Source organism: Oenanthe melanoleuca, chromosome 1 (genome assembly GCF_029582105.1).
Source record: "Oenanthe melanoleuca isolate GR-GAL-2019-014 chromosome 1, OMel1.0, whole genome shotgun sequence".
Lineage (NCBI taxonomy): Eukaryota > Metazoa > Chordata > Aves > Passeriformes > Muscicapidae > Oenanthe > Oenanthe melanoleuca.
In genome coordinates, this window is record NC_079333.1 from 48,360,929 (window position 1) to 48,386,768 (window position 25,840).

Genomic DNA, 25,840 nt, shown 5'->3' on the forward strand with positions numbered 1-25,840 from the left:
TATTCTGTGGAGTAGGAATGTGACTCAATGACTTAGCAATTGGTGACTAAGCTTGACAGGTTTCAGCAATAAACAAAAAATGCATAGTGAAGGGTCTTCTAGTACTACCTAAAGAAGGTCTTGTTACAGCATGGCCTTTGTGCATTTTTGAGAAAATAATATGGGAAGGAAACTGCAGGATGAATGTCTAAGAAAACTGACTTTGAATATTAGCAAAAAAAGGAATATTTCAACTAAAAGTTGAAGAAAAATTCTGTGTGAGATCATGCAATTTGCTTTGTTTCATTGTGTAGTAGTAAAGTGCTGCCTTTCCTTAAAAAAAGTGTTTGCTAGTGCTAGAGAAATTACCTAAATGCAGAAAAACAAAAGACTATGAGCAAATACACCATTAATCACAAAATCCAGTAGACTGTTTAAAAGCTCCTCACAATATACCTGAGTATAGATAAATAGCAATGTACAGACCACTGCAAATAAAATAAATGTCTTCTAGAAGTTGAGGTTGAATCCAAATTGGTATGTTTTCAGAAATGGTTGTAAAGCCTTTTGAAAGAAAAATCAGACAAAAGAGTTAGGTTTTTTTGGGTTGGGTTGTGGTTGAGTTTTTTGGTTTTTTTGGCTTTTTTTTTTTTTTTTTTTTTTTTTTTTGAGGTTGACAGTGACTCACAAAAATTACTTTGTTCATGGTTCCTTGAAAACAAGAGTTTCTGTACATGACTTCAGAAGCCAAAGCTGGAGCAGTACTACTGTATTCCACTATTGCCCAATAAATCTTCTTGCTTGGAAACACAAGAATTGGTATACTCTGAAGTATTGTTGTATGATCAGCAGCATTCTCCTACCTTTTGTTAGTTGTATGTTTAAATGAGGGAAAAAATGAACAAAATATTTTTTTAATACTTGGGAAAAGATGTGTAAAAATGTGTTCTCATTTCTATAGCTATTATAGACTTGTAAAAGAATACAGCTCAATTTGATGACTACTGTAATGGTATTGGCAAAATGTGTTTTGCTGCATGCTGTTTTGTTCATAATTCTGAGCTTTTTCTAATTTCAAAATCAACATGAGAAAACATCTACATTTATTTTCTCTAACAGAGAGATAGAATTTTATATTAGTAGGCTCTGAATTTATCCCAGCTCAGGAAGAGAGTCAACAAGCCTCAAGGGTTGCAGAAATTCTCTACTTTGGAAAAAAGGGACGTATCTGAACATTAAAAAAGATACCAAGAAAGGGATGATGATGATGAAAATGTCATTTATTATTCCAAATTATTAGAATATGAAATACTGTTTTTAAGCCAAACTGACATTTTCAGAGTCAATTAGATTGGAAGGGGATGTGTTAAGACTTGTTTGAAAAAGGGACACCTAGGTCAAGTTGCTCTGGATTTTGTCGAGTTATAGTTTTAATGTCTCCAAGCAAAAAGACTCCAGAGTTCTTGATTTTTGTCATGGACAATGATTCCTGTTAAACAAATCATGGGAAGGACAGCCATAGTAGTATGTGGAAGCGCTAAATTGTGGTGCCTTCTCTGATTATTTAGTTCAATTTTTTAATGATATGGCAGTTATTCAAAAATTGTTGGAATGGTAAAGAACAGAGGAAAAATATCTAAAAACGCAGTCAGGATGAATCTTAATCAGGGCTGTAAATTTTGGTATTTTTTTCTATTTATTTAATAATTTCTGATAGACAGCTGTGATGTAAAGACATAGGTTGTGTGATATGAATTTGTTAAGGTAAGAGCACATAGCTCTGGATTTCCTGTGTTTTTTTTACAGAATAATGTTGAAATTAAATAGCACTCTTGAAATTAAATTTTATGTATGCATTTTTGTCTCTAATCCCATAAAGGAATGCAGGTAGGTACATAATTACATTTAGGCACAGTTCTATTGACTGGACTTGAAGTCCCACTGACTTGAATTTTAATCTTTTGCATTTGCAAGGATTCTTTTTTTTTTTGTGTAAGTTTGAGATTTGTCACTCATTTTTTTTGTGCCGTTCATTAACCTTGTTTTATAACACAAACTCTGCTGCTGTTTCTTTGTGTCTTTGCAGTGGTACATGATAAGCATTGTCCACATCTACAACCGGTGGAGGAACAGTGAAATCCGCTGTTACGTGAATGGTCAGCTGGTGTCCTATGGTGACATGGCCTGGCACGTTAACACCAATGATGTAAGATTTTATTGCTTCTCCTTCCTCAGCACTTTGCATTTTAAGGTTAATTGAAGAAGAAAAAAGTGTCACTTTTTTTTTCTCAAGATTCTTGCAAATTTTCTTTTTAAAATGTCTCTTTTATTCTTATTCATCTGCTTAATAAAATGTAATGATATTGACTTTCTGGATTTTTGTATACATATGCTCGCTCTCTCTACCTTTGACTTTGGAAAGTTTGAGAGACTATATGTAATGAAGCAGCAAATATTGCTATTTCTGGCTGTGGGAGGCAGACAAAATTATTTTCTTGTGCTTTGCCTTCAGCTAAATCTGTGATAGAATTTCAGAGGTTCTTGATTCATCAACTTGCTATACTTTTGTTAGTTTTTATTTATAATATGGTTCTCCTGTTTTTCTGACTGCTATAATGGATAAAGAAACCTTAGGGAAATAAACTATCTTTTGCTCAATTCTAGAGGCAAAAAAGGATTTGAAAGGGATAATTTTAATATTATATTAATTAATAAATGTTAATTAAAGTAGGAGAGCTCTGCCTTCCAAAGGTTCTTATTTCCGTTCTTTGGGTTTTCTGGTAGCATTCCTACTTACAAGAAGAGGTTAGCCTTTCAGTTTTTGCAGAGTATGGTTTCTCCTTGGTAATATAAATATTTTTGTGATTGGTGAAATGCAATGACTGAAAAGTCAGGTGAGATCTCAGAGGATGTGGTCTGAATTATTGGTCATGTGGTGGGGGATATGTATTCCTTAAATGACAAATGCTTAGCAGAAGGAGCTGCTCCTATAGAAGCTGTAGAAGGATCTAAAAACTTTACTTGAGTGATGAAAAGCCAACCCAACACACTGATAAAATCAATAGCACTTTTACTGCATTTGAACAAAGGGCTTATAATTATCAAGGTTATTAAGGATAGAGTTTAGTTCTTAAATAACAAGGTCCATAAGTCCCAAGAGCTTATTTTTTTTAAATTTAAGTTAAATAGGATGTTTTGGGCAAGGGACTGAGTGAAGTAGATCTGTCAATCACTTTGTCTTGGAGGCATTAATGACATACTACCAGAGATGTACAAAAATAGGCAAACTTGGTATCTGTCAGGTTTAAAACTGTGGAAATGTGAAATAGCTGGGGGAAGACCAAATGAGCTATGAGTTCTGGGTGCTGATTTCTAAATTAATTAATTAATAATCAGGTTTACAGGCTGCTTGGCATCTGGAACAGAAGTGGATAAAATTACCAGGAAATCAGGAGTTAGCCCTCCCCTCCAGTTAAAAATAATGGAAACATGTAATCAAGAATGAAGTGCCAGAAACAGGAAAGTGTAAACTGGGAAGAATGAAAAAAGACAGAAAAGGAAATTACTAGAGGCTAACAAACCTAGAACTTAACTATAATTAGAACTCAGAGTCTGTTGAGAGCTACAATAGCTGTTGTACAATTAATGCTTACTAGAGGAATCCAGGAAAATACCCTTATAATAGGCAGGAAGGTAGTCTTGGATTATTTAACTTTCAGCTAGGAAAAATGTGGCATCAGTTTCTCAGACAAGTTCCTCAACCATTGAAAATGGCAATTGCTCAACATTAGTTGATGTAACACATTCTGACAGTAATGGCACACAATCAGAAAAGCCTTCAGGGCTAAGCAGGACTTGAATAAAGTAACTGAAAATTTTTATAATATTTTGCCATTAGGTTTACCAGGAGTCAAAGGGGGGTCTGATTTACTTGACTTTTGCCCTGTATCCGTATCCTGGATATGACTTTAGGAATCAATTTTAGTGTAGGGTTTTTGCCAGAAGTTTTAAAATTTTGTCAAAATTACTTAAAACAATAGAAATTCCAAGGAAAAAAAAAAAAAAAAGAAGTAAATTAAAGGAGGATTAATGAAAGAAAAAATCCTGGATACTTCATCCTTCAGCTGTTCTTAAAGCTGAGCTCCAGATCTTTGTCCTTACACCTGAGTCCCCTTTTCCTTCTTAATAGCCTATCCATCTAGACCTCTTGCTGTAACAGTTCACTGTATTTGATTTAATTCTCTAGACTAACAAAAGTTTTCCTTAAGGTAAAACTCAGCAGTTAAGCCAGATGAGAATGCAGGTTGTATTGGTTCAGCTCAAAAAGTGATGTCAGATCCTTGTTTCCATTCAATAAAGTACCTATGACTCAAGGAGGCTGAGAGAATAACCTTCAAAGATCCTTGAACTTCTTATTGTCCTTCTGTGTTGCATCATGTTTTCTGGTTTCTCAGATCTTTTTTTATAGACAGTTTTTTTGGAAGCACCTGAGAAACTTAAGAAATCTTTGCCAAATAGCCACAAAAAAAACCAAAAAACTTCTAATCTGAAATAATATGGCTTGGACAGATGTAGAACAAGAGAATGGAGGGATGGTTTTTGCAAGAATGGAAAATAAACTCCTGTGAGTATAGAATAAGGCAGAAGAGGGTTTAAGGTCACACCAAATCATTATAGCCTGAGGTCAGAGAGGGAAACTATGCAACACCTGGAAATTAGAAAAATCTATATTTGTTTCTTTTTTCTTTTTTTTTTTTCTTCTGGAGGTGTTTAGCTTTATTGGCACAGCCCTGAAAGAAGACAGCATTTCAGCATGTATTATCATGTATTAGCAGTAGGAGTTCTGAGTACAATTACAAGAAAGTTCAAGTGTGTCATACTCCTAGAAGGCTATAGGGGGGTTTATTTAGTACATGAATGTACTATTGTAATTTTCTCTGTGTGTTGATCAATTATTAGAAAAGAAATCCTAGCAGCCTGTCATATGGACCTCTAAAACAATTAATGCTACAATATTTGAAATTAGGTTGTTCGCCACAGGGAACAACCCTTAGTAATAAAAGATTGATAATAGTTGGTTTATCTTTTTAATTCCAGCCTCTCTTTATTTGTGGCTTTAGTAGCTGTGCATTAGTATTATTTCATTATTAACTGCCTCTTTCTGATACAGAGCTATGATAAATGTTTTCTTGGATCTTCGGAGACTGCTGATGCAAATAGAGTGTTCTGTGGCCAGCTTGGAGCAGTGTATGTATTCACTGAAGCACTCAACCCAGCACAGATTTTTGCAATACATCAGTTAGGACCTGGATATAAGGTAATACTGGATCTCAAGAAGCATAAAACTGGAAAAAAAAAAAAGATTGAGAAGATATGGTTGGGAGATAGGTGAAGCATGTGAATATTCCTCCTAGAATCACGTAGATTTTTTCATGTGATTTGTTTTCAGCAACATAAAACTATTTTGTCAAGTATCTTAACTAACCCTAATTTTCTACCATCTTTTTGAAAGATGAAAGTTTTGTTTAAAGTATAGCTGAAATATGTTTTTATGCAAAATTAATTACTTTGGGTCATAATCAGAGAAATTTTGTATTTGGTACACTGAATACCAGAGAAATAACTTTCTTCTCTACTGTTTGTGTTTAAAAACCAGAGTTAAGGCAGTTTAACATTCAACAAAAGCATAATAAACCAATTCTGTTCAAATATATGGTTTCAGACACTCCTGTTAAAGTAAAAGCTGATCATTTTGCTCATGCTTTGTCACTGACATTGAAGGGGCAGATTGAACAAATTAATGGTGCATGTATAAACTTGGATCTCTAGTCAGACACATGTGTTGGAATGGCTGTGTGTTGTATTATTTCATCATTAAAAACAACACAGATACTTCACAGAAATCTGCAGAGACTCCTTAGTGGATAATACTTGAAAATTAATCTAACCTTAGGTAAACAATAATGAATTTCACTTTATACTATCAATTATTCCCAAGTTTTCTTTTTTCTAATTTTTGGAATTTGTGGTTTCGTCCAAAGTAGACTTTCCATTTTTCAATATATATCATACACTCTGAAAATAAAAACTTTTAAAAGCCATAAGTAAAAATCAATATTTAGATTCTAACAGCATTAATTTTGTGTGTTGAAAATACATACTCTTAATCATTTAATTATAGCTAGCACTTGAATGACAGAAGCAGTTGGAAATATCTTTTATGGTATGCATCTATATAGTGTAAATAACCACATATTTATATATGTCAGGATTACATGGAGAAGCAGAAGCCTATAGCATGTAGTTGGTGGTTAAAATCTGCCTTGAAACTGAAAATATTTAGTCAGTTAAGGAAAGTCCATCACCTGTGCAAACAATATTGGAATATTTTATTCCAATTATCTAATTTTATTATTTATACAGTATTTTGTTTGGCCAGATGTTTCTGCAAATATTTTTGGTCATAAAAAAGAAAGTAATGTAGCCTTATATTTCTTAATAATAAATGTAGTAAACCTTTATGAATTTATTAAGTTACTGGATTCCAGTATGCAGAAGCATACTGGAGTGATATCAAACAGGAATAAAGCTTTCATGTGTTTCAAGAAGTGAAAATTATTATGTAATATTTTTGAGCGTTGAAGGGGTTAATAAGGTTATGAGCTTTCTTGCTAAATGACATTTCCAATAGTTACTGCACTAACCTTATTACAGTTGTCAAATTGCCCTGCTTGAGTTATAGGCTTCCCTTAAACTACATTTCTGCACACCTGTAGCTTCTTAGTGATTTTTTTTAAATGTCAGCTGTATTTAATATTTTGGGGAAATTCTTCTTTCATGTGTCATGGTTTTAGATTTGGGTTATGTACACAGAAAAATTAATGCCCCCTTGCTCTATGAAGGAATTTTCTTCCTTGTCTAAAAATCTGGAAGTATATTTTACTATTTAATACCAGTTTAAAAAGAACAGGTTCCCTAAGCAGTACCATAGAAATAACATTTATTTCTTTGACTTTTATTCCCCCCAGAAAATAAGACAAAAAAGAAGACTTTTTTGACTTTTTTTCCAACACAAGATCTACTCACAACCAAAAAGGAACCATGTCTTGTAGTTTAGAGATTTCAGGGCATCAACTGTAGCTTTCATTCAAAGCCTGCCTGTTTCATGTCTCATTTACGGTTATTTCTGTAAATCCTTTCAGATTCTGTGCTGGTGCAAAGGTCCACCAGTTCAGAATATGTCAGTATGGGATTTAATAGTGTAAGGGAGCCTCAACTGACATATAGCTTGTATTCCTGAGCATTAGAGATCATGTTCTTGCTCTTACCCAACTTGCTGAAGCAAACTTGCCTTTCAGAAACTTGTCTTAAATACTTCACTACATTTCCTGCTCATTCTAATTTTTAGTAGTGTTAGCCAACAGGGAAAATCAACAGTTCAACTTTTCCTAAAAAGACCCTAGATGAATTGTGAACTCCCAGTTGTGCCAAACTTTTTCTGCCAAAGAAGAATTATTCAAAATAGTTCAGATTTTTTTGAAAATGTCTTTTTTCCTTCCTATGACAGTATATGGTGGTTCCTTTGGTTTAAAATTCATACTTGGTCCATTTTATCTGAGGATCTGATTCTTTAGGGGAAGCAGCCATTCCTCTGCCTACTTTGCCCATGAGAAGAGACTATGATTTTGCTTCTCTTTCAACTGCTCTCACGATCACTCATAATGCCCCTAGTCTACCATGATTGCCACTAAAACCTCTGGAAAACAAGATAAACCTGGATAATCTACCAGCATACAGGACAGTTTGCACAAATCTGTTAAATATACACAGTAAATAATGTTGTATATGACACCAAAGCCACAATGTTCAGGCAAAGTGAGAGCTTGATCTACAAATTAAAATGAATGTGTTATACCACGTTCCACTCCTGTGGTGCAGGTAGAAGCAACAGGTTTTAGGATTGACTAGAGAAGTCATTAAAATAAATCTTACTTATTATGTATATCAAATAACTATACATTTTTGTGTAATGTTTATATTATTTATTGTGCATGGCATGCTTCTACAGTGTAGTAACATATTAACAGTTCACAGTCCTTCCATGCTGATCTTGCTCAGCATGTTTGTATGAATGTATTTGGTTATAAACAGCATGCCCTAATATAAAAAAAATATTTTAAAGCAAATAGATGTTTCAGTTTGAAATACTACATTTTAACTTGTAGCAAAAGGCTTTAAAAAAAAACATTACACTGTGTAACAATATTGAGGAACTGACACTCTTAGTAGCTTAGCTACTCTCAGTAACTGTTGTGAAGAAATTACTCCAAATCAAATTTTTAAGGGGAAGGGAGGGAAATATACTGGCAGTAGAGCCATGTGATGCCTCTTCCCCCTTAAGTCTCAAATTAATCCATAATGTATCTTGAAATTTAAAAATATATTTAGTAGAAACCTATTACAATTTAATATTTGCATTCCCAGGTTTTATCTGTAATAAAGCATACTCATTTTGAGCCTTGCCATTGCTGAACAGGAGTTTTACTACTCTGTGGACCCTTTCAGTTGTTGGAGGTTGAAGAAAGAAAAAGGAAATGAGAGCAGCATCCTTGTTCTCACTGTACTTTCCCTGCTGCACATCCTTGTTCCCAGGCAGCAAAGAGAGGAAAGCCTGTCTGTGCTGGGATCCCGAGGGGCTGATAAACAGAATGGAGGGGCAGGGGAGGTAATGGGAGGGGAAGGGATGCATCTGATACCAGTGTTTGCTGCTGTTTATTATAGGATGTTTCTCAAATCCCTGCTCTAATAGCCCTGCCAAATCTGTGCCACTCCTCCTACCCCTCCCAGAGGCATTTCAAAGCAAGTTATCAGGTTATTCCATATGTTGCTTCTGAGTTAGTTTTTGATCAGTGCTGCAATACTGATCTTTTTCTCACATAAGTTTGGAGTAAGAATACACTCATTCATGCACACACACAGGCACAAAATAGCACCAAAAATCCAAATTTGCTTAAACCAATGAAGGAGTACAAGAAAATATTTGATATATGATTGCCTAACCTATGGGGACAAAATGTAGTGAACAGTAAATCAAAAAGCTGCAGACCTGCCACTAAATGAAGGGGGAGAGCTGCTGGTCTTCAAGCAGTGTTCCTGATCAAGCACAGATTATTTTATGGGAGAATACAGTACTGGATCATTTCTCATCTTTCTCTGTGACTTCCTATTCCAGTAGGAGCAACAAACATACTTTATATGGATCCTGTATATGTATTTTTGCCTTATATAGAATATGTTAAATCCAAATTTCTTTGCCTTGATGCCCTCATGCTGCTTGTGCCAGACCTCAAAGTTGGATGTCCACAACAGCCTTTATACCCTCATGTGGATGTATTTTCCCAAGTTCCCAGTACAGTATGCATATACTGAGTTTCTTTTCTCTTTCTGTGAATCAATGCTAGTAATAAAGGAGTGTCACATATCAGAATTTTAGCTTCTCTTTACATTTTGCTATATAATTTAGCTTAGGAGACCAGAATGTCCAATTTATGATCACTTTTGTTTGGCTTTAATAGCAGAATATTCCTTTAACTTTTGTTTTTTCTTCAGAAAGTGAGGAGCTGTTATGTTGATTTGTAACTGATTTGTGTCTAACTTTGTGTCTGTAATGATCGTTAATAAATTCTTCTGGTGTATTAAACACTGACAACAAGGAGGTAGAATAATGTTAAAATTTGTGTATAAAATTGATTTAACTTCAGCAGTTTAGAACATTGCAAAATTTCATGGTAATGAAATAAGATTTTGTGTTGAAACACTTTGACTTATTTAAACAGCCAAGTTATGAAAAACTGTAGAGTGGAAAAACCTTATGAGTTTTTTAATCTGAAAAAGCTGAAAGACATGAAAGATGTTCAGGGTAATAAGTATTTTCATGTGGTAGAACATTAAAATACAATACAAACATCATGTAGATATCTTTGGAAATCAGTGAAGTCACTAAATTACTTTTCCTCTGTAGAAAGTACACAGAGATTTCTACGTATAGTTAAAATTCTCTCTGGGGTGAAATACATGTCACCTTCCCCAGGACAAATTTATGATCTGTAGCAGTAATTTCCTTGCAAGTGAGATGTAGGCAGCCCTATCAACAGCGAGCCAGCTCTCAAGTTCTAAGCAGAATATTCCTTCTTTGGGAATTTCTACTTCAGTATGTAGTGTAGCACAATAGGAACACATTTCTAGATTAAAACATTTAGTGCTGAGGGGTGAGTACTCAGTGTGTCATATTGGTGTTTTTGCTTTGCATTGGTTGCAGTCTGATCCTTGGGCTGAGTGAATATCACCTGTTGCAGAATTATTTGAGTTTCAGCCTGAAAGAGCTCTCTTTGGTTTTGGTAGCTTTGCAGTATGAACAGAGTAATAAGTGGGGACCACTGGGGGTTTCCCTACAAAACACACTCCTAACCAAATGCAAATCATAGAATCACAGAGTGGTTGAAGATGTAGGAAGCAACTGGAAGTGGAGGTCCTCTGGTCCATCCTCCCTGCTCAAAAAGGGTCACCTAGATCCGGTTGCCCAGGGCAAATCCCAAGATAGGGACTCTGTCAACTTGCTGGGCAGCTTCACAATGAAAAAGTGTTTTCTGGTGTTCAGAGGGAGCCTTCTTTGTTCCAGTTTTGCCCATTGACTTGTGTACTGCCACTGGGTATCACTAAGAGTCTGACTCCATCTTCTTTCTAACCTGTTATTTATATAACACTCCTCTGCCACTTCTTTTCAGTGGGTTGGGGTCCTAACTCTCTCAGCCTTTCCTCATAGGAGAGATGCTTCAATCCCTTCATGTTTAGTGGCCATTTGTTGCACTCTCTCCAGTCAGTCCATGGCTCCCAATGGGAGCCCAGAACTCCAGGTGTGGCCTCACCAATGCTCAGTAGAAGGAAAGAAGCATCTTCCTCCACCTACTGGTAGCACCCCTCCTTGTGCAGATGAAGAGGTTATCCTTCATTGTCAAATGCAGATGGAACCATAGACTTGCCATTTACATGCATTTGCCCTTCCTGCTTGTGTTTTCTGTTGTGGTGCCTGTGTCTGGTACCTTTTCAGCATTGCAGCCTCCCTTCTGCTGGACATCACCAAGGCTGGGACAGTGCTGACCAACAGATGTGCTCCAAGGGTTCTCCAGCAGCCCCAGTCTGGTGGCCAGTCTGTTCAGCTCATGGCCCACATGCAAAGGGGCCATAACAGACCTTACATTGCTATGTGGCAGTCACCTGAGCAGATGCACTTTCCCATTGTTTGGCTGTAATCAAAAGAATTTTTTCAGGTTTTCCAGCAGCCCTGAGAGCTCTGAAAAGGCTGGATGGGGTTTGTGGGGTTCCATAAATGGTAGGAACCTCTAATTTGTTTGGAAAGAGCAGCTGATAGCCTGTAATTTGCCTGTTTTAATTCTAACATGGATAACAAAAACCCCAGTGTTATACTTTCAATAGCTTAGTGATATAGTGACAGAGGATTTCATACTGGGGGGAAAGGGGAGATTTGGCAGGACCAAGTAGATAAAGAGAATTGTGATTCCTAAATGCAGTGAAGGCAGGGAAATGATTTGTGTGTAATCTCAAAAATAAATTATTTTCAACTCAGTAATTATTTTGTGAATAACATCATATATACACACACAAATATATATATTTATATCTTCATTTATGGTGAAATGGTGGTAATTTCTATCAAATTTGTTTTCCTTGTATCAGTCCAGGACTGTACTTTGTTACTGTATTACTACTGGTTGTCTTTTTGCAACTATTAAATGATTGTTACATGCGATTGTTATGTGCCAAGTAAATCTGACAATGCTTTGCAGAAGGGCAGAAATCGATCTTCTTGTGCTTTATTGATCTGTTAGTGCTGCCAAAAAACTTAATTTTAGATAAGATATGAATCATTATATGTTTAAAAGTAACAAAATTCTTCAGTATTCATTGGAAAAGCTCTGAATTTGAGAATAATTAATGTGAAATGTGGCATTTATGGTTTATTTTGGATTTTAAGTGGCTTGTTTATATATATTCCTGACTGTTAATGAAGCATGGTTTTTAATGTTGTTCAAAAATAACTATTCCTTTAATCAACATGGTATAGCATTTTATATCCTAATTTGAGTGAGTTCACATAAACTAAAATTCAGCACATTTAATTTTTTCTTTATTTTTAATGCATTTTATGCTTAAATTTTATTTTAACTTATTTATGGCTGGTTAATGTGACTTTTTAAAGATAGCTCCTCCTGAAACTTGTAAACATTGATGCTGAAAGGAGAGATAATACATAAAATACCAAATAATGTGTTGACATGTTGATGTGATGTAGATTAAATTAAAAAAATCTATTGCAGTGTTTACCAGCATTAGGCTACTGGTAAATGCAAGCAAAGTTTGAGTTTATTTATTCCCTCTCAAGTCCAATGTAGTTTTTTGCACATTTTGTGGCAAGGAATTTGTCAGAATTAATTACTGTGTAAAACTTTTTATTTTTTTCAGAGCACATTCAAATTTAAATCTGAGAGTGACATTCATCTGGCTGAGCACCACAAACAAGTGCTGTATGATGGGAAACTCGCAAGCAGCATCGCTTTTACCTATAATGCAAAGGCCACTGATGCTCAGCTATGCCTTGAATCCTCACCAAAGGAGAATCCTTCCATTTTTGTACACTCCCCCCATGCTCTCATGCTTCAGGTTGGTGCTGCTGAGTTGATGTTCTGTGATTACTATTGACTGACCATTCCACTTGGACTTGTCTGCTAGTGTAGAGATTGTTCTTTTGTGCTCTTTCAGCTCTTAATGTAACTTTCACTTGAACTGTTCTTTCTTTGCTCCCTTTCTAAAGCAAGGAAAAGAATGTTCCATAGGAAATACAGACTTCATACTATAAGGCACATTTTGACATGATACTGTAAATTTTCTGTTTAATGTTTGCCTTTAAATATAGTGATTAATATGCATTGAAACAAAATTTTAAAACGTCTGCACTCAATTTGGTGTTAAAGTGCTCCAAAATTATATTTTTAACTGTCCTTTAAAATAAAGATTAATTGTAGTTTTTCCTTTATTTTATGCATTTAGGATGTGAAAGCTATTGTAACCCACTCCATTCATAGTGCCATTCATTCCATCGGAGGGATCCAGGTTCTTTTTCCTCTCTTTGCCCAGTTAGACAATCGACAGCTGCACGACAGTCAGGTGGAAACAACAGTTTGGTAAGTCTCTTTTAACCAAGATAGAAACTTAAATTAAGCTTACAGTTTCTTTCCTCTCTTTCTGTGGGAATGTTCTCTGACTTTTTTCTACATTTTGCCCTTGTTTCTTTTAAAGAATTATTGTTTTTTTAAAAAGTAGTTTATTGTACAAAACTGATATGATTAAATAAGGAAATCAAATCCCTCTGGAGTCTTCAAGAGTAGTTTTATGACAGTCCAAGTTCAGAAAGAAATCAATATGGTTTTACTTGAGAGTGCAGTGTTGTTTACTTTCTCAAAATCTCTGTCATTTGAATTCATATTTCATAGCATTCAAAAATTAATTAATACGTGGTCAGAAAGCCATAGAGCTATGATCAGGCATTTTATTACCATATTGCAACTGCAATAGTGACTGGGGACATGCCAAGAGAATTTTAAGCTGGGACCCATGAAGTTTCTCCTTTGATCCTATGGAAGACATATTTAAGTTGAAAAGCCTTCACAGATGTTAACACTTCCACTGGAAACCTGAAAAGGACAACCTAGGAGTCTGTTAACACACATGCTGACTTAGAATCATAGAATCCTTTAGGAAAAGATTTCTAAGGTCATGAAGTCCAACCATTAACCTAGGGCTGCAAAGTCCACCACTAAACCATGTCCCAAAATGCCACATCTGCCTGTCTTTTAAATATCTCCAGGCATGGTGCCTCCTTTCTCAAAACTAGCTCAGCTGTGGTTATTTTTGATAAGATCTCTTGCCATGTGCTTGTCACAGCAGGCTCCTGTCCTGGAGGCAGCACAGGATAGCTAAACTCCTCCAGAAAAATATGTGGCCTAAATCTTTGGGGGTACCAAATCTGAAAAGGTAATGCTGAATGACTGGTATTGTGTTTCCATGGGGGATTATTTCTAAGCAAAGCCTACTAGCAAGCAGTGTTTAGGGGCAAGATAAGCTGGCTTTTCTATTTGAATTAGGTGACAAAATAGGTGCAAAAATGCTGAGCAGAGCATGTGGCTTATTTTCCTGCCTATAATATTCTTCTATTAATTATTCTAGATATTTCTTATTGTATTAGATAGTTCAGTTAAAAAATAGTTAACTGAAAAAACAATTAACTTATTAATATTAAAAGTGTCAACAAATTGGAAGATATAAAAGCTGGTTGTGTATTGGTGAATGTGAAATATTTATTTTTTTAAATCTCTTTTGCAGGATGTACTTTTCAATGAAGCATTGTAAAGTAAGGGAAATAGAAAAATAAATGCTTAATTTTAAATAAACTTGAGAAAAAAAATCCCTATATGTTTTTATTTACTGGCCAAGCAGAAGACAAAAATATTTTATTCTAGTTTAAGGAAGGTTATGTGTGTATGTGTCTCCACATAGGAATAAAATATATGTGTGTAATAAGATGAAATTAATGAATGAGCTGAATCTGTTATATATGACAAAGCAATAACTAGATCTGTTTAAAAATGAAGGGCTATTGTAATGTAAATTTTAGAAGTTGGGATAAAGACTAATTCTTCCCAAGTGTGAGGTCTACCCAGTGAGTGAGAACATTCATAATGGTTAATTGAAAAAATACAGAACATTTCTGGAGTTAGTTGAACTGTAAGTAGAAAAAAAAAAAAGTTCCTGAATAAGTCAATGTATTTCTTCTATAATTAGATTATATTCTAAAAAGAGATCTGAAATTCATTGTGCTATATGATTGTACATATGCATAATACAAGAGGATGTGATCGTAACTCAAAAACACACTGAAAAACATTTAAGCAAATGACTGCTTGATGACATGTAATGTATATGTTGAATGAATATGGGTTTTGTGTGTGTGCATTGTTTTCTCATATTTTATTTAATGGGATAGAGATATCAAGAAAAATAATGCTGGAAGTGAACAAGGGAAAATAGACAAAAGAATAAAATACTTTTGGGCTCAAAGAAAGAAGGTAATGGGAAAAGTGTGCTAAACATGAAGAGGTTCATTTGAGGAGTGGAATAAGGGAAGTGGTGCACTTAATGAGTCCTTTCCTTGTTTCCCCTTGTTTATTAGACTGTCTCTCTTTATGTATCTGATGCTCTGTTATACCTGTCTTACCTATAAAAGTGTATCTACAGCAGCAACAGAGGGCTGTCCCAGTTCTACTGCTTTTCTGAATCCTTTTCACCTCTTTCTGTCCTACAAATATCAAAATCTGTTGAATAAGATCAGGGCTCTCAATTATTTGATTTTTTTGTTTGGATGTTTTTAATATTACAAAGACTTTATTAACAGAACCCAAAACCTCATCATCTGAACATCAGAAAAAGAATTACTAAAATTATCAACATTTTGTAAGTAAGATAGGTATAACTGAGCATCTACTTTTTAAGATGTGTAGTTTGATAAGAAGTAGGCAGGTTTCCTATCATTTTCTACAGATATGAAACCATCCAGCTTGACTTAATTAATTAATTAAGGAATTAATTTGATGTATTGCTTTTATTTATTTGCCTAATATGAAAAAATCTGTGAGTTTCCAATAATTTTTATTAGTATCTTCAGTTTAATTGAATTTATCTTAAAGATCATAGCAGGAAATAACATCAATGCCATGTAGTATTCTGCCTTCCTAACCTGTCCTCTCATCCTGTCTTTCAATAATTTTCTGGTCATAGCTGGCACAGGTATTTAAACTTGAGAGTAGGTCTGGAAGTAATCCTTCCTGAGGTTGTTGCATTTGCCTTTGTGCCTCTCATGGAGAGCCGAGGTCCCAGTCCATTGCTGCCTTCAGTGTAAAATTCAGAATTTGCAGTGTTGAGAGCTGGTAACCCTCTCTGTTTCGAAGGGAAGAATGCTGGATATTGCTCCTAAAATTTCACATCAGTAGTGTGACACAGCTGTGGCCAGATAAAATCAGTTGTACTTGAATTTTCCCATACTGGGACAGCCAGAATGTGACTTGCCAAATCGATCTGCCTGGACAAGAGTTTATCATGAAAATACAGATACTGCATCATGTAGTAGAAAGGCATTGTAAATTCCTGAACTGTTGTACTTCTGCATACTCCAGGAGGTCAGGGACTCTTAAGGGTGGCTAATTTATCACTGGAGTCTGTGTCCCAAAATGTTTTGCCTGTAAACAGAGGTAATTGCCTCTATAGTTCTCTCACACCACACCTGTTCAGCTGACTCATGTTTTTGAATGAAACCTGATTAATAGTCTTATTAGCTTCATCACATGTTACGAGAAAAGAATTGAAAAGGCATGAGAAAGAAATCACTTCCCCTTTCTCTTGAACAAGCTTACAGAAAGAAAAAAACATATTCAAACTGGAAGCTAAGGAAGCACTTTAGAGAGCTGCCATAACTGTAGCTCATGGAAAAGTTAATTATTGGTGTTTGATTTTCCTTAATACCACTTTATCTGTTTATGCTAAGATTAATTTTCAACAGTAACCATAGCCTGTGATGGAGTTATTCATACAATCATTTTGTATTACTTTGGAGAAGCTGAAAATACAAATAAAGGATTTTTATCTTTATAAGGGATTATTTCCCAAAGAGAATCAAGCAAAACAAATACTTGCATCATTCTCTTTTATACAGACTCTTCAAGTTAAATGGTGTGTAATTAATAATCATACTTAGATCTCCGAAGCAACATGCCCACCTTAGCTAAAGGTGCCTTTCATAAAACCCAATCCAGATAATTATGTTATACATCATCCAAGATGAAACTTATATTAAGGCAAATATGGCAGTGAAAATTATCATGGGAATGAGGAGTCTGGAGAAACTGATCTTTTTACTGGTTTAAAAAGAAATTAGAGAAAAAGACCTGCAACAACAAAATGAAACAAAAAACCAAGGCAAATTTCACTTTTATCCTAAGGGTGCAAATTCCTGACTTCTAAGGTACTTCTAGACAGTATCATAACCATTGGAGGTACTGCATCATCATGCTGTGGTCTATCATCTTTTTTTTTTTTCTCCTACTTTTAAATAATGAAAAATTACTGGATTTTTTTTCCCCAGAAATTAGTTCTATTTTCAGTAAATAAAATAATTTATATAATATTTTAATAATATAATTATTAATTCTAATTGTAATTTATATACTTTTCAGTAATGATCATACATGACCATTATCATTATCTCTGATTTAGTGTTGGTTGACATATCTAGTTTCTTCTTCTATCTGTATCTTGGCTCCACTGCAGACAAATTGACCTATTCAAGGAAGGGTGTGATATAGAAGATATAGATATATAGGAATGGGCTGAAGTATCCTTTACATCCAGGGGTGTTGAAAGTAGAAAAGAATGGAGAGAAGTTTTGTGCAGCAGTGCACAGAATTTTGCAAGTTTAATATGTAATGTCAATTACTGTGCAGCAATCTGGTTCATGGTAGTTGCTGGTAAGTTTGTTAAATTCTGTTTGAAAAATTGTTTGACTTAGATGACAGTCTTCTCATCAATATTATTTTCCCTCTATCAACAACAACCTTTTTAAAAGAATGATTTTTGGCAACCTGTTTCTGCTGATAAATATTTTCATATTTCAAATTTTCAGTTTTAATTTGTGTTCAGCTGCCAAGGTGAATAAAAAGAGTATCTCTAGAAATTGTTAAAAGTTCTAGATACAGTCCTCCAAATTAGAAAGATTAAATTCTTAGAATGCAATATTGAGGGGGAAAAACATTGCATCAGTATAGATTTTTATATCTAGATACACATTTCCTTGAGATCAGTCTGACAATGTGGGGAAAGAGAACTTTTGAAGAGGCTGTGAAAGTTATCTGAGAATTCAAGCAGATCAGATGCTCGCTGGAATAAAGTATGTAAGGTGAAGAACATTACATGTGAAATCAGTGTTGTGTGCAACAGCTGTTACTTAATGCAGTTTCATTCCTCCCTCCTCCTCCCAAACAGAAGTTTCACCTGAAAGTCCACAAAACAAAACCCAAGCCATAAATTCTATACAGTTCCTCCCCTCACCCCTCACAAAAAAAAAGAAAAAAGCCCTCAACCCCACAGACAGCATGTGCTTTGTTTTCTGCCTACCTCTGATCATTGTCAGGTAGTAATACCTTCAGTACTGTACATGCAGTGAGAATTTTAAAAACTTCCATTTTGATTTTATAGTTCTTCTGTGAGTTAAAATATTACAGATCTTTTACTTACTTAATTTCCTGCATAATAATGTGAGCAAACTGCTACTTAAATTCAATTATTATGTTAATTTTTATGAATACTGTGGTCTTATACAGTATTCATCTCAAACTTCATTGTGCCTCTATGTGCCTGCCAGATGGTTCTCTTTAACTGCTGCATTTTCTGGTACTTGGATTTTTTTAATGTGCTTGAAGGTGTAATGGTGCATTCATGTGTGCTATCCCAAGATTTGAATTACTATATACTGCAGTCAACTCTATTATTTATGGTGGCAATCTTGGATAATGCAGAAGGATTAGAAGTTAGAGTTACTGCCTGCAGACCTGAGCTGGCTCTGCAGAGCTGGATTGAGGTATCTTTATGTGTCTGGATCAATAGATGTTAAAAGCCCTTTTGGAATTAAGTAAAAGCATAGCTCATTCACAAAGGCATTGGCTAAATTAATAAATTTTCCTGAAGCTAGAAACACTGGCATCATTCTGCAGTAGCAGCTAAGATAGCTCTGTGCAGAGGTAATGTGGGCAGGTAGGATTAATTAGTTCAGCCACAGCCCACATAAAGATGGTCAATATCTAAAAAGTGATATTTGGGCACTGGCTGCATCTGTATTACTGCAATTTTTTTTGAGTCAGTATTTCTTACATAGAACCAGCTTGTCTGTTTCTGTGTCTGTGGCATGGTTAGATATAAACTGGTCACTTATGATTTCTGAGTTGACTTGTGGTTTATGTGTGCTTAAATAGAGGGAAAGAGGGAAAAATCTTTATTGTTATGGTGTCAGTGTGTCTTAGAACTAGCAGTCAGAGTACAGCAGAATTTCTAATGGTTGTATAGCTATTGTATTGAGGTAAGAATAGCCCAAGAGTTTGCATTTAAATGTATAGAATGAGCAAGTGAACTGTGATACAAATTTAAAGGCTTTTGACAAAGTACTTCTGAGAATAGAAAATGAACTTAAGTCTTTTAATGGTACCAAAATATTTACAATCCATTTTAAATTTTTTTTTACATTTCAATAAAATATTAATAGTATTTGCTATTGTAATTTAAATTCCAATTCTGTGAAGATGTATGCTGTTTCTTGACTTTATGCATAATGGCTTGTTGTCCTAAGTCATACAGTTACTCATAGAGGATGGTAGAAAGATGGAAAGAAAATGGAGTTTTCTTTCATTTATTAATTAAAAAAAAAAACAAACCTAAATTTAAATCTTCAGCACTTTATGTGAGCTGCTGCTTTTGGATTTTCATGTATAAGAATGACTAGATTCTTATTTTAGATGACAAATACAGTAGAAACTTTTGGTTTATAAGCTGGTTTGAAGTTGATGTGACAGCTTGACAGGCTGTTTTGATAAAAGCTTTGGAGTACTGTAAAGGGATATTATCTGTGTTCTTTTCTTGCTGACACTTTGTGAAGCATTCTGTATGTGATTTTAGATGGATTATTAGGACCATTCAACAATGCAGAAAGACAAGGCACTATTTCATGTTCCCAGCATGTACTTTGGCTACTCTCTGTACTTTTGCATGGCAGACTTATTCAACAAATAGAACAAATCTTGTTTTCTTTAGCACTTTCATTATTTTTTGGTGCTAGCGTGGATTAACCAATCTCAACATTAATTTCAAAGTAAGAGATTCTATTTAAAGAGCAAGTGAACCTTTAGATAACTAGATACTCTAAGTAAAGTTGAAATGTATCAAATGCAGGTTGGACATTTTCTTTAAGTCCCATTTTCATACCTGCAAAACCCACAGTTTTCACTCTTTCCTATGCCTAAAACCTATGTGAGAACTTCCATGGTTGCAGACACTTGTCTGTACAGCTAGGAAGTGTTACATCTATTTAATTTTTAGAAAAGGAATTTTGATTTTATATATGCATTGTACATGCACTACAATACATTTTGTCATCTACCTTTTTGAATATTTGAAAAGTAATTTTTAAGTACTTCCTTTCTGTCAATTTTTTTTTTTCTTTCTCCATTTCCTCTGGGTTTTTCAGCAACAGATGAGTGAGTGTAGTTTTGTTTTACTCTCATCACCCAAGAGTCAATTATGATTTATTTTCCCTGTGGTGGATTGATCTGTCATACGTTTCCACTTCTGATTTTCCTAACATAGTTTCACTTTCTTGCCAATTCCATCCCCTGAAGTCTTTCATATCTCTTATGTTACTGTACTGTAACCTTTTCTGAACACTTTCCCTCCCTGTACTTTCTGAACACTTCACTTAAAGATACTGCTGGGACGGGCTGTTGGGTGATTTTCTTGTAGCCTCTGGAGTCTCCCTGTGCTATTTTAACGGGATGAAAAGTAATCCTTAACCTTTATTTGGTCAGGCAGATATTATTCTCGTGTTTGGTCTCTAGGAAGTTTGAAGGAAGCTCTGCACCCTGCTGTTGTTCCACTGTGGTTTGTGGTGGGCATCACTGCCTGTGGTTATGTTTAAACATTTTATGCCTCATTTCTGTGTAATAACAACTCTAGGGACTGTAAGTGGGGAATGAGATCATACCTAGTGGCTGCAAATTTTGCTGTTTAGCATAGTTAGTTTGGCTGGGGAAATATTTGACATGGCCTTTGCCTGCATCATTCTAGCACTGTCAACAGGATTCCACTCAGCATCTTCTGCCTCTTTCAGCTGCAAAAATTTTGGCTAGAATTGCAGGTTCCTGGACTGGATATTTAAAACATGGGATGGTCATGGTCAAACCAGGGGAACTGACAGTGCTTGTTTGAATATGAGTTCCCACTCCTACCATTGTAATATGTGAAAAATCACTGGAGGAATTTCTCAACAGGAAAAATAAGATTTGTATACTTCTAAGGAAATGTTCACCACCTTAAGCCTATTTTTATTCACTTAATAGCTGGTGATTATTGAGAAAGCAACATTTTTTATCTGAAAAAAATCTTGTTCTTTATGTGCAGTGCTACCCTATTGGCTTTCTTGGTTGAGCTTCTTAAGAGTTCAGTAGCCATGCAAGAACAAATGCTTGGTGGAAAAGGCTTTCTAGTCATTGGCTATCTCCTTGAGAAGGTATGTTTGGAGGATTTTTATCTTTGTTCTTAATATTTCTTCTGTCACTGGGGTACTTTCAATCACTTGGCTCTGGTGGAATAAAATATATTTGTGATATATGTACTACAAATTAAAAATATTTTATTAATTGTCTACAGGAATCTTTTCATCTTCCTCATCCTCTTATATACCAGTATTCAATGAATAAATTTTCTCGAGGTGGTTCTATTATCTTATTTATTTTCTTACTTTAGATCTGTTTGTGAATCACTTTAAAGTATTTTCATTTCTGTTCTTTCCATCCCTCCAAACTTGCTTAAGAGAGTTCTTTTGTTTCTAGTTTGTACCAACACAGCAGAGATGTCATAACTGAGATCTGGGGGTTTTTTGTGTGTGTAGGTTAATCAAAGTTAAATTAATCTTCTGACTCAATTCTAAAATTTTTGAAATAATTGTCCTGTTTTGAAGTTGAAAAACTGTAGCCAAATTTAATTTCTGAAAGAAGGGGCATTCCTTGTACTTGATCATTTTCAGACATAATGAGCAGTTATCACAAAACTGAGGTTCAGTTCAGTTGCCTGAGGAACATCAGACAAACCTGTTTCCCTGCCTCATGACACCCTGTTACTGGGGTTTAATAATCTAAATAACCTAAACAGTTTTAGCTATACTGAGGTAGTGATGGTCCTATGATTGAATGCCTACTACTGGGCTTTTATTACCATGAGTTCAACATAACAATCTTTTAAGCAGAAGATAAAAATCCTAGTACCACCTTTCAAGTATGTTCAGAAATTTGAAGAAGAATGATAAGTAGTTTCTCTCATTCTGTTCCCATTGTTCTTTGCACTAGAGAAATACCTTCACTCAATACCTAAAAGCAGATTTTCTGTGCTTCTGTTTTCACTACTAAGCAAGTGTGATTTGGAATTTCAAAGAACTAGCCTAAGGTGGTATTTTTTTCCAAGGGTAGGTTTTCTTATGCCATAACCAGAATGAATTTACAAAGCTGTTAGCTTTGGTTTGTTAAGTTACACACAGGGAGACTGGTGAGCCCTCATAGAGGGCTTTCTCCTGAGTAGAGCACTCTGGTTTATACACATGGAATACATCAATTGAAAATGTTGTGCACAATTTTTTTTTTTAAGAAAGTTTGCATGCTCTTGTAATTAACACCTGCTACGTTGATTAGACTTAGGCATGTGAATATTTAAAGAATTTCCATTGATCACAGCGTAATTCTTAAAACATGTGTTGTTTTCTGAGTGTTTTTTACATTAGATTCACTTAGCTGCAGTTTTTTGAAAGGATGTATTTTAATTTTTTCAATCTATGCTTATATTCAGTTGGCACACATGGTGGGAAAAAATCTTTTTGTTTCCTGGTCTCAATTTTATTATTTTTAAATTATCTGTTGTATCTGTTGTTCATTTGCATGTAATCAAATACTTCAGAGAAGACAGAGACAGAGAGTTCTTTTCTGTTTTGCTTGAACTTCCAAAGAGCTTTTTTTTTCTTATTAGTTGCAGATTATTTATTGTGAATTTGGATGTAAAAGCCAAAGGAAATTCAGCATCCAGGCTGAACTTGTATTACTGACAAGTAGACTTCAGTTCTAAAAATAATAAATCTCCATATTCCCAGACTGTACTTACAGCATCAAAAATAATTCAGAAATTGAATCACAGAATCATTTAGGTTAGAGAAGACCTTTAAGTTCAAGTCCAGCTGTTAACCCAGCACTGCCAAGTCCACCACTAAACCATGTCCTTCTGTGCCAGATCTACACAGCTTTTGATACCTCAGGGATAGTGACTCCACCACTTCCCTGGGCAGCCTGTTCTAGTGCTTGACGTTTTGTGGAGAAGGCAAGGAGAAGGATGTTTAGAGTTTTTTACTATTTATTCATCTGTTAATTTAGAGTACAAAGAAGTTTGCCAAAGTTCTCATGCCATATTATTACATAGGAGCAGGTCTCAACAGTGTTTTATGGCATATGCTATGAAACCGAGAGTCCTGAAATTTGAGGAAACCATGAACCCAACTCCTTCAAATACCTACTTAAGTTTAAGAAACAAAAGCAAGTCTCCCAATAATGTGTGTTCACACACTGATACCCCCAATTTCAGGAAGGCACTTGTTTAATTTAAGAAGAGATGAGGACTTCAGATGAAGTTCTCAAGAATCCTGCTGTAAAAGGTAGGATTCTGTGACTGGATTCTAATAAAATGAAAACAAACCCAGCAAACAAAATGCCATGTAGCTTTTAGAAGGATCACTAATATTGTTAGAAATTATAAACTGCATTCATAATTCAGTGACATCAAAACATGAAAGGCTGCACATATTTAGTAATGATGAGCCAGGTGAAAATACTGCTTCATGGTTCTGCTCTAATTATATTACAGAAGAAAATTTTTTCTTTGTCTTTTTTCTTTCTGATTATTTTCCCCCAGTCATCTAGAGTTCATATAACCAGAGCCGTTCTGGAACAATTTTTGTCATTTGCAAAATATTTGGATGGATTATCTCATGGAGCACCTCTACTGAAGCAATTATGTGATCACATCCTTTTTAATCCTGCTATCTGGATACATACCCCTGCAAAGGTAATGATACACTTGAATAATGCTATGACTCTCCTACAACAAAATTAAATACTGTTTATCTTTTATAACATTCTAATTAGGTTTTTGGTTTTCCTTTTTTTTTTTTTTTTAATTGGTAATAGCAATGATTTTAAATCATGAAGTCTGTACACTGCTTAACTATATATTTCAGTATCTTTTATAATTTCCTAAAAGCAGTTAAATTTTTGCCTAAGATTCTCTCTGATTACATTAAAAGATTGTCTCAAGAAACCCAGTCCCTTTTTCAGTGATTGCATTACATTGTTTTCCTACAGATTAAGCATAAAATTTTGTATTTTTAATTGCAGGAAAAATGTGTTTTGTTATGTATTAATGTAAGCTCTCATTTTAATTCAAACTATGTGTTCCAGTTTGATAAAATGTTATCATTCATCTCTGGTAATAATTAATTACTTGTTTTCCTAAGTAATCATGGTTTGAGATGTGTGAACCAAAGTGTAAAGTAGCATTGTCTTAAAAACAGAAAATATGTACTTCTGGTACAAAAGGTCAGAGTAGAAAACAAGCCAATATGTTTATCATTACTTAAATCATTCCTAGATACCAGTGCAGCCCCTGCCTAACTAGAGTTGTAATTAGTTTTTCAGGTTTTTGTGTCATATCCAAAGTCTATTCTAAATAGAACCCTACAGTTTAAGGCTAGTAATACAGAGCTTCCATTTCTGTGGATATCTGTTTCATTCCTCAGGTGCAGCTATCTTTGTACACCTACCTGTCAGCTGAATTCATTGGGACTGCCACAATCTACAACACCATACGCAGAGTGGGCACGGTGCTGCAGTTAATGCACACGCTGAAATACTACTACTGGGTGGTGAATCCTGCTGACAGCAGTGGCATTACTCCTAAAGGATTGGGTGAGTGCAACCAGCAGGCATTTCTCCTGTAGGAGGTGTGTGATGTACATGTCTGAAAGCTCCTTGGATCTGTAGACAAGGAGGTAAATAAATGGCAATACTTGATACCAGTGGTCATCAGCAGGAAAGACTGTGGAAGTATTTTTTGGTGTATCATAAACCCATGCTGATAATTTATGTTTATGTGTATTCCCAGAAGATTCCAATTCTGGTCTCCAATCACGTAGCATATACTTATGAGAACATACTGTAGGAAACATATTAAAAAGATTGATGTTTCTTCTTCTGTAATAAAGAGGAAATATTACATGTATTTCATATGCCAAAGAAAGCTTTGTGTGGTTTGAGTGATTAGTTGCGTTAAGTGACCTTGAAAACAGAGTGGAAACTTCTAGTTCTCACTTCAGAGGTCTCTGAAACTGTATTTCCTGTTCAATAATATTTTTTCTCTGTCCTTATAAAACAGAGGTTTATTTAACTTTGTTTAAAGTGATGTGCTTAGCTTAGCACAGGAGGTACTGAATGACAGCACCAGCACAATGCAATAGTGGATTCTGGTTGAACGCTGCATGTTACAGATGTGTATTATCCAGAGCAAATCATTCTAATCCTATACATTCTGGCTGTAATGCCATTACATTTAGCTATCTACTTCTGTAAAGCAGGAAGGATTTGGCTGAAAGTCTCTTAGAAAGTACCTCATAAAGGAGAATTTATTCATTATTTTTATTGTGTGACTCTTAATGTCGTGCTGAGAAATTGAATAATTTGGGGATGTTTTTAGTACTGTCACATACCCAAATATTCAAGAATGTTACATGTCTAACATGTTAGTTATTGGGTAATTCTTATCTGTTAGTGAGCTGTATGCATAGGGGTTTCCCTCAATATTTTTTTTAATAAATAAAACTGGAAGT

General features: G+C 34.9%; 1 protein-coding gene across 3 annotated transcripts in view; it reads left to right on the forward strand.

Moving 5' to 3' along the window:
• The window catches only part of NBEA (neurobeachin), a 444,651-nt gene that overhangs the window by 97,320 nt on the left and 321,491 nt on the right, over positions 1-25,840 (forward strand). For all 3 annotated transcript variants that reach the window (XM_056503564.1, XM_056503573.1, XM_056503580.1), the window contains exons 7-13: positions 2,066-2,185; positions 5,150-5,296; positions 12,520-12,717; positions 13,105-13,238; positions 21,325-21,433; positions 23,872-24,024; positions 24,755-24,923. In XM_056503564.1, the coding sequence (XP_056359539.1) occupies positions 2,066-2,185; positions 5,150-5,296; positions 12,520-12,717; positions 13,105-13,238; positions 21,325-21,433; positions 23,872-24,024; positions 24,755-24,923 (1,030 nt within the window). The remainder of the gene's footprint in view (positions 1-2,065; positions 2,186-5,149; positions 5,297-12,519; positions 12,718-13,104; positions 13,239-21,324; positions 21,434-23,871; positions 24,025-24,754; positions 24,924-25,840) is intronic.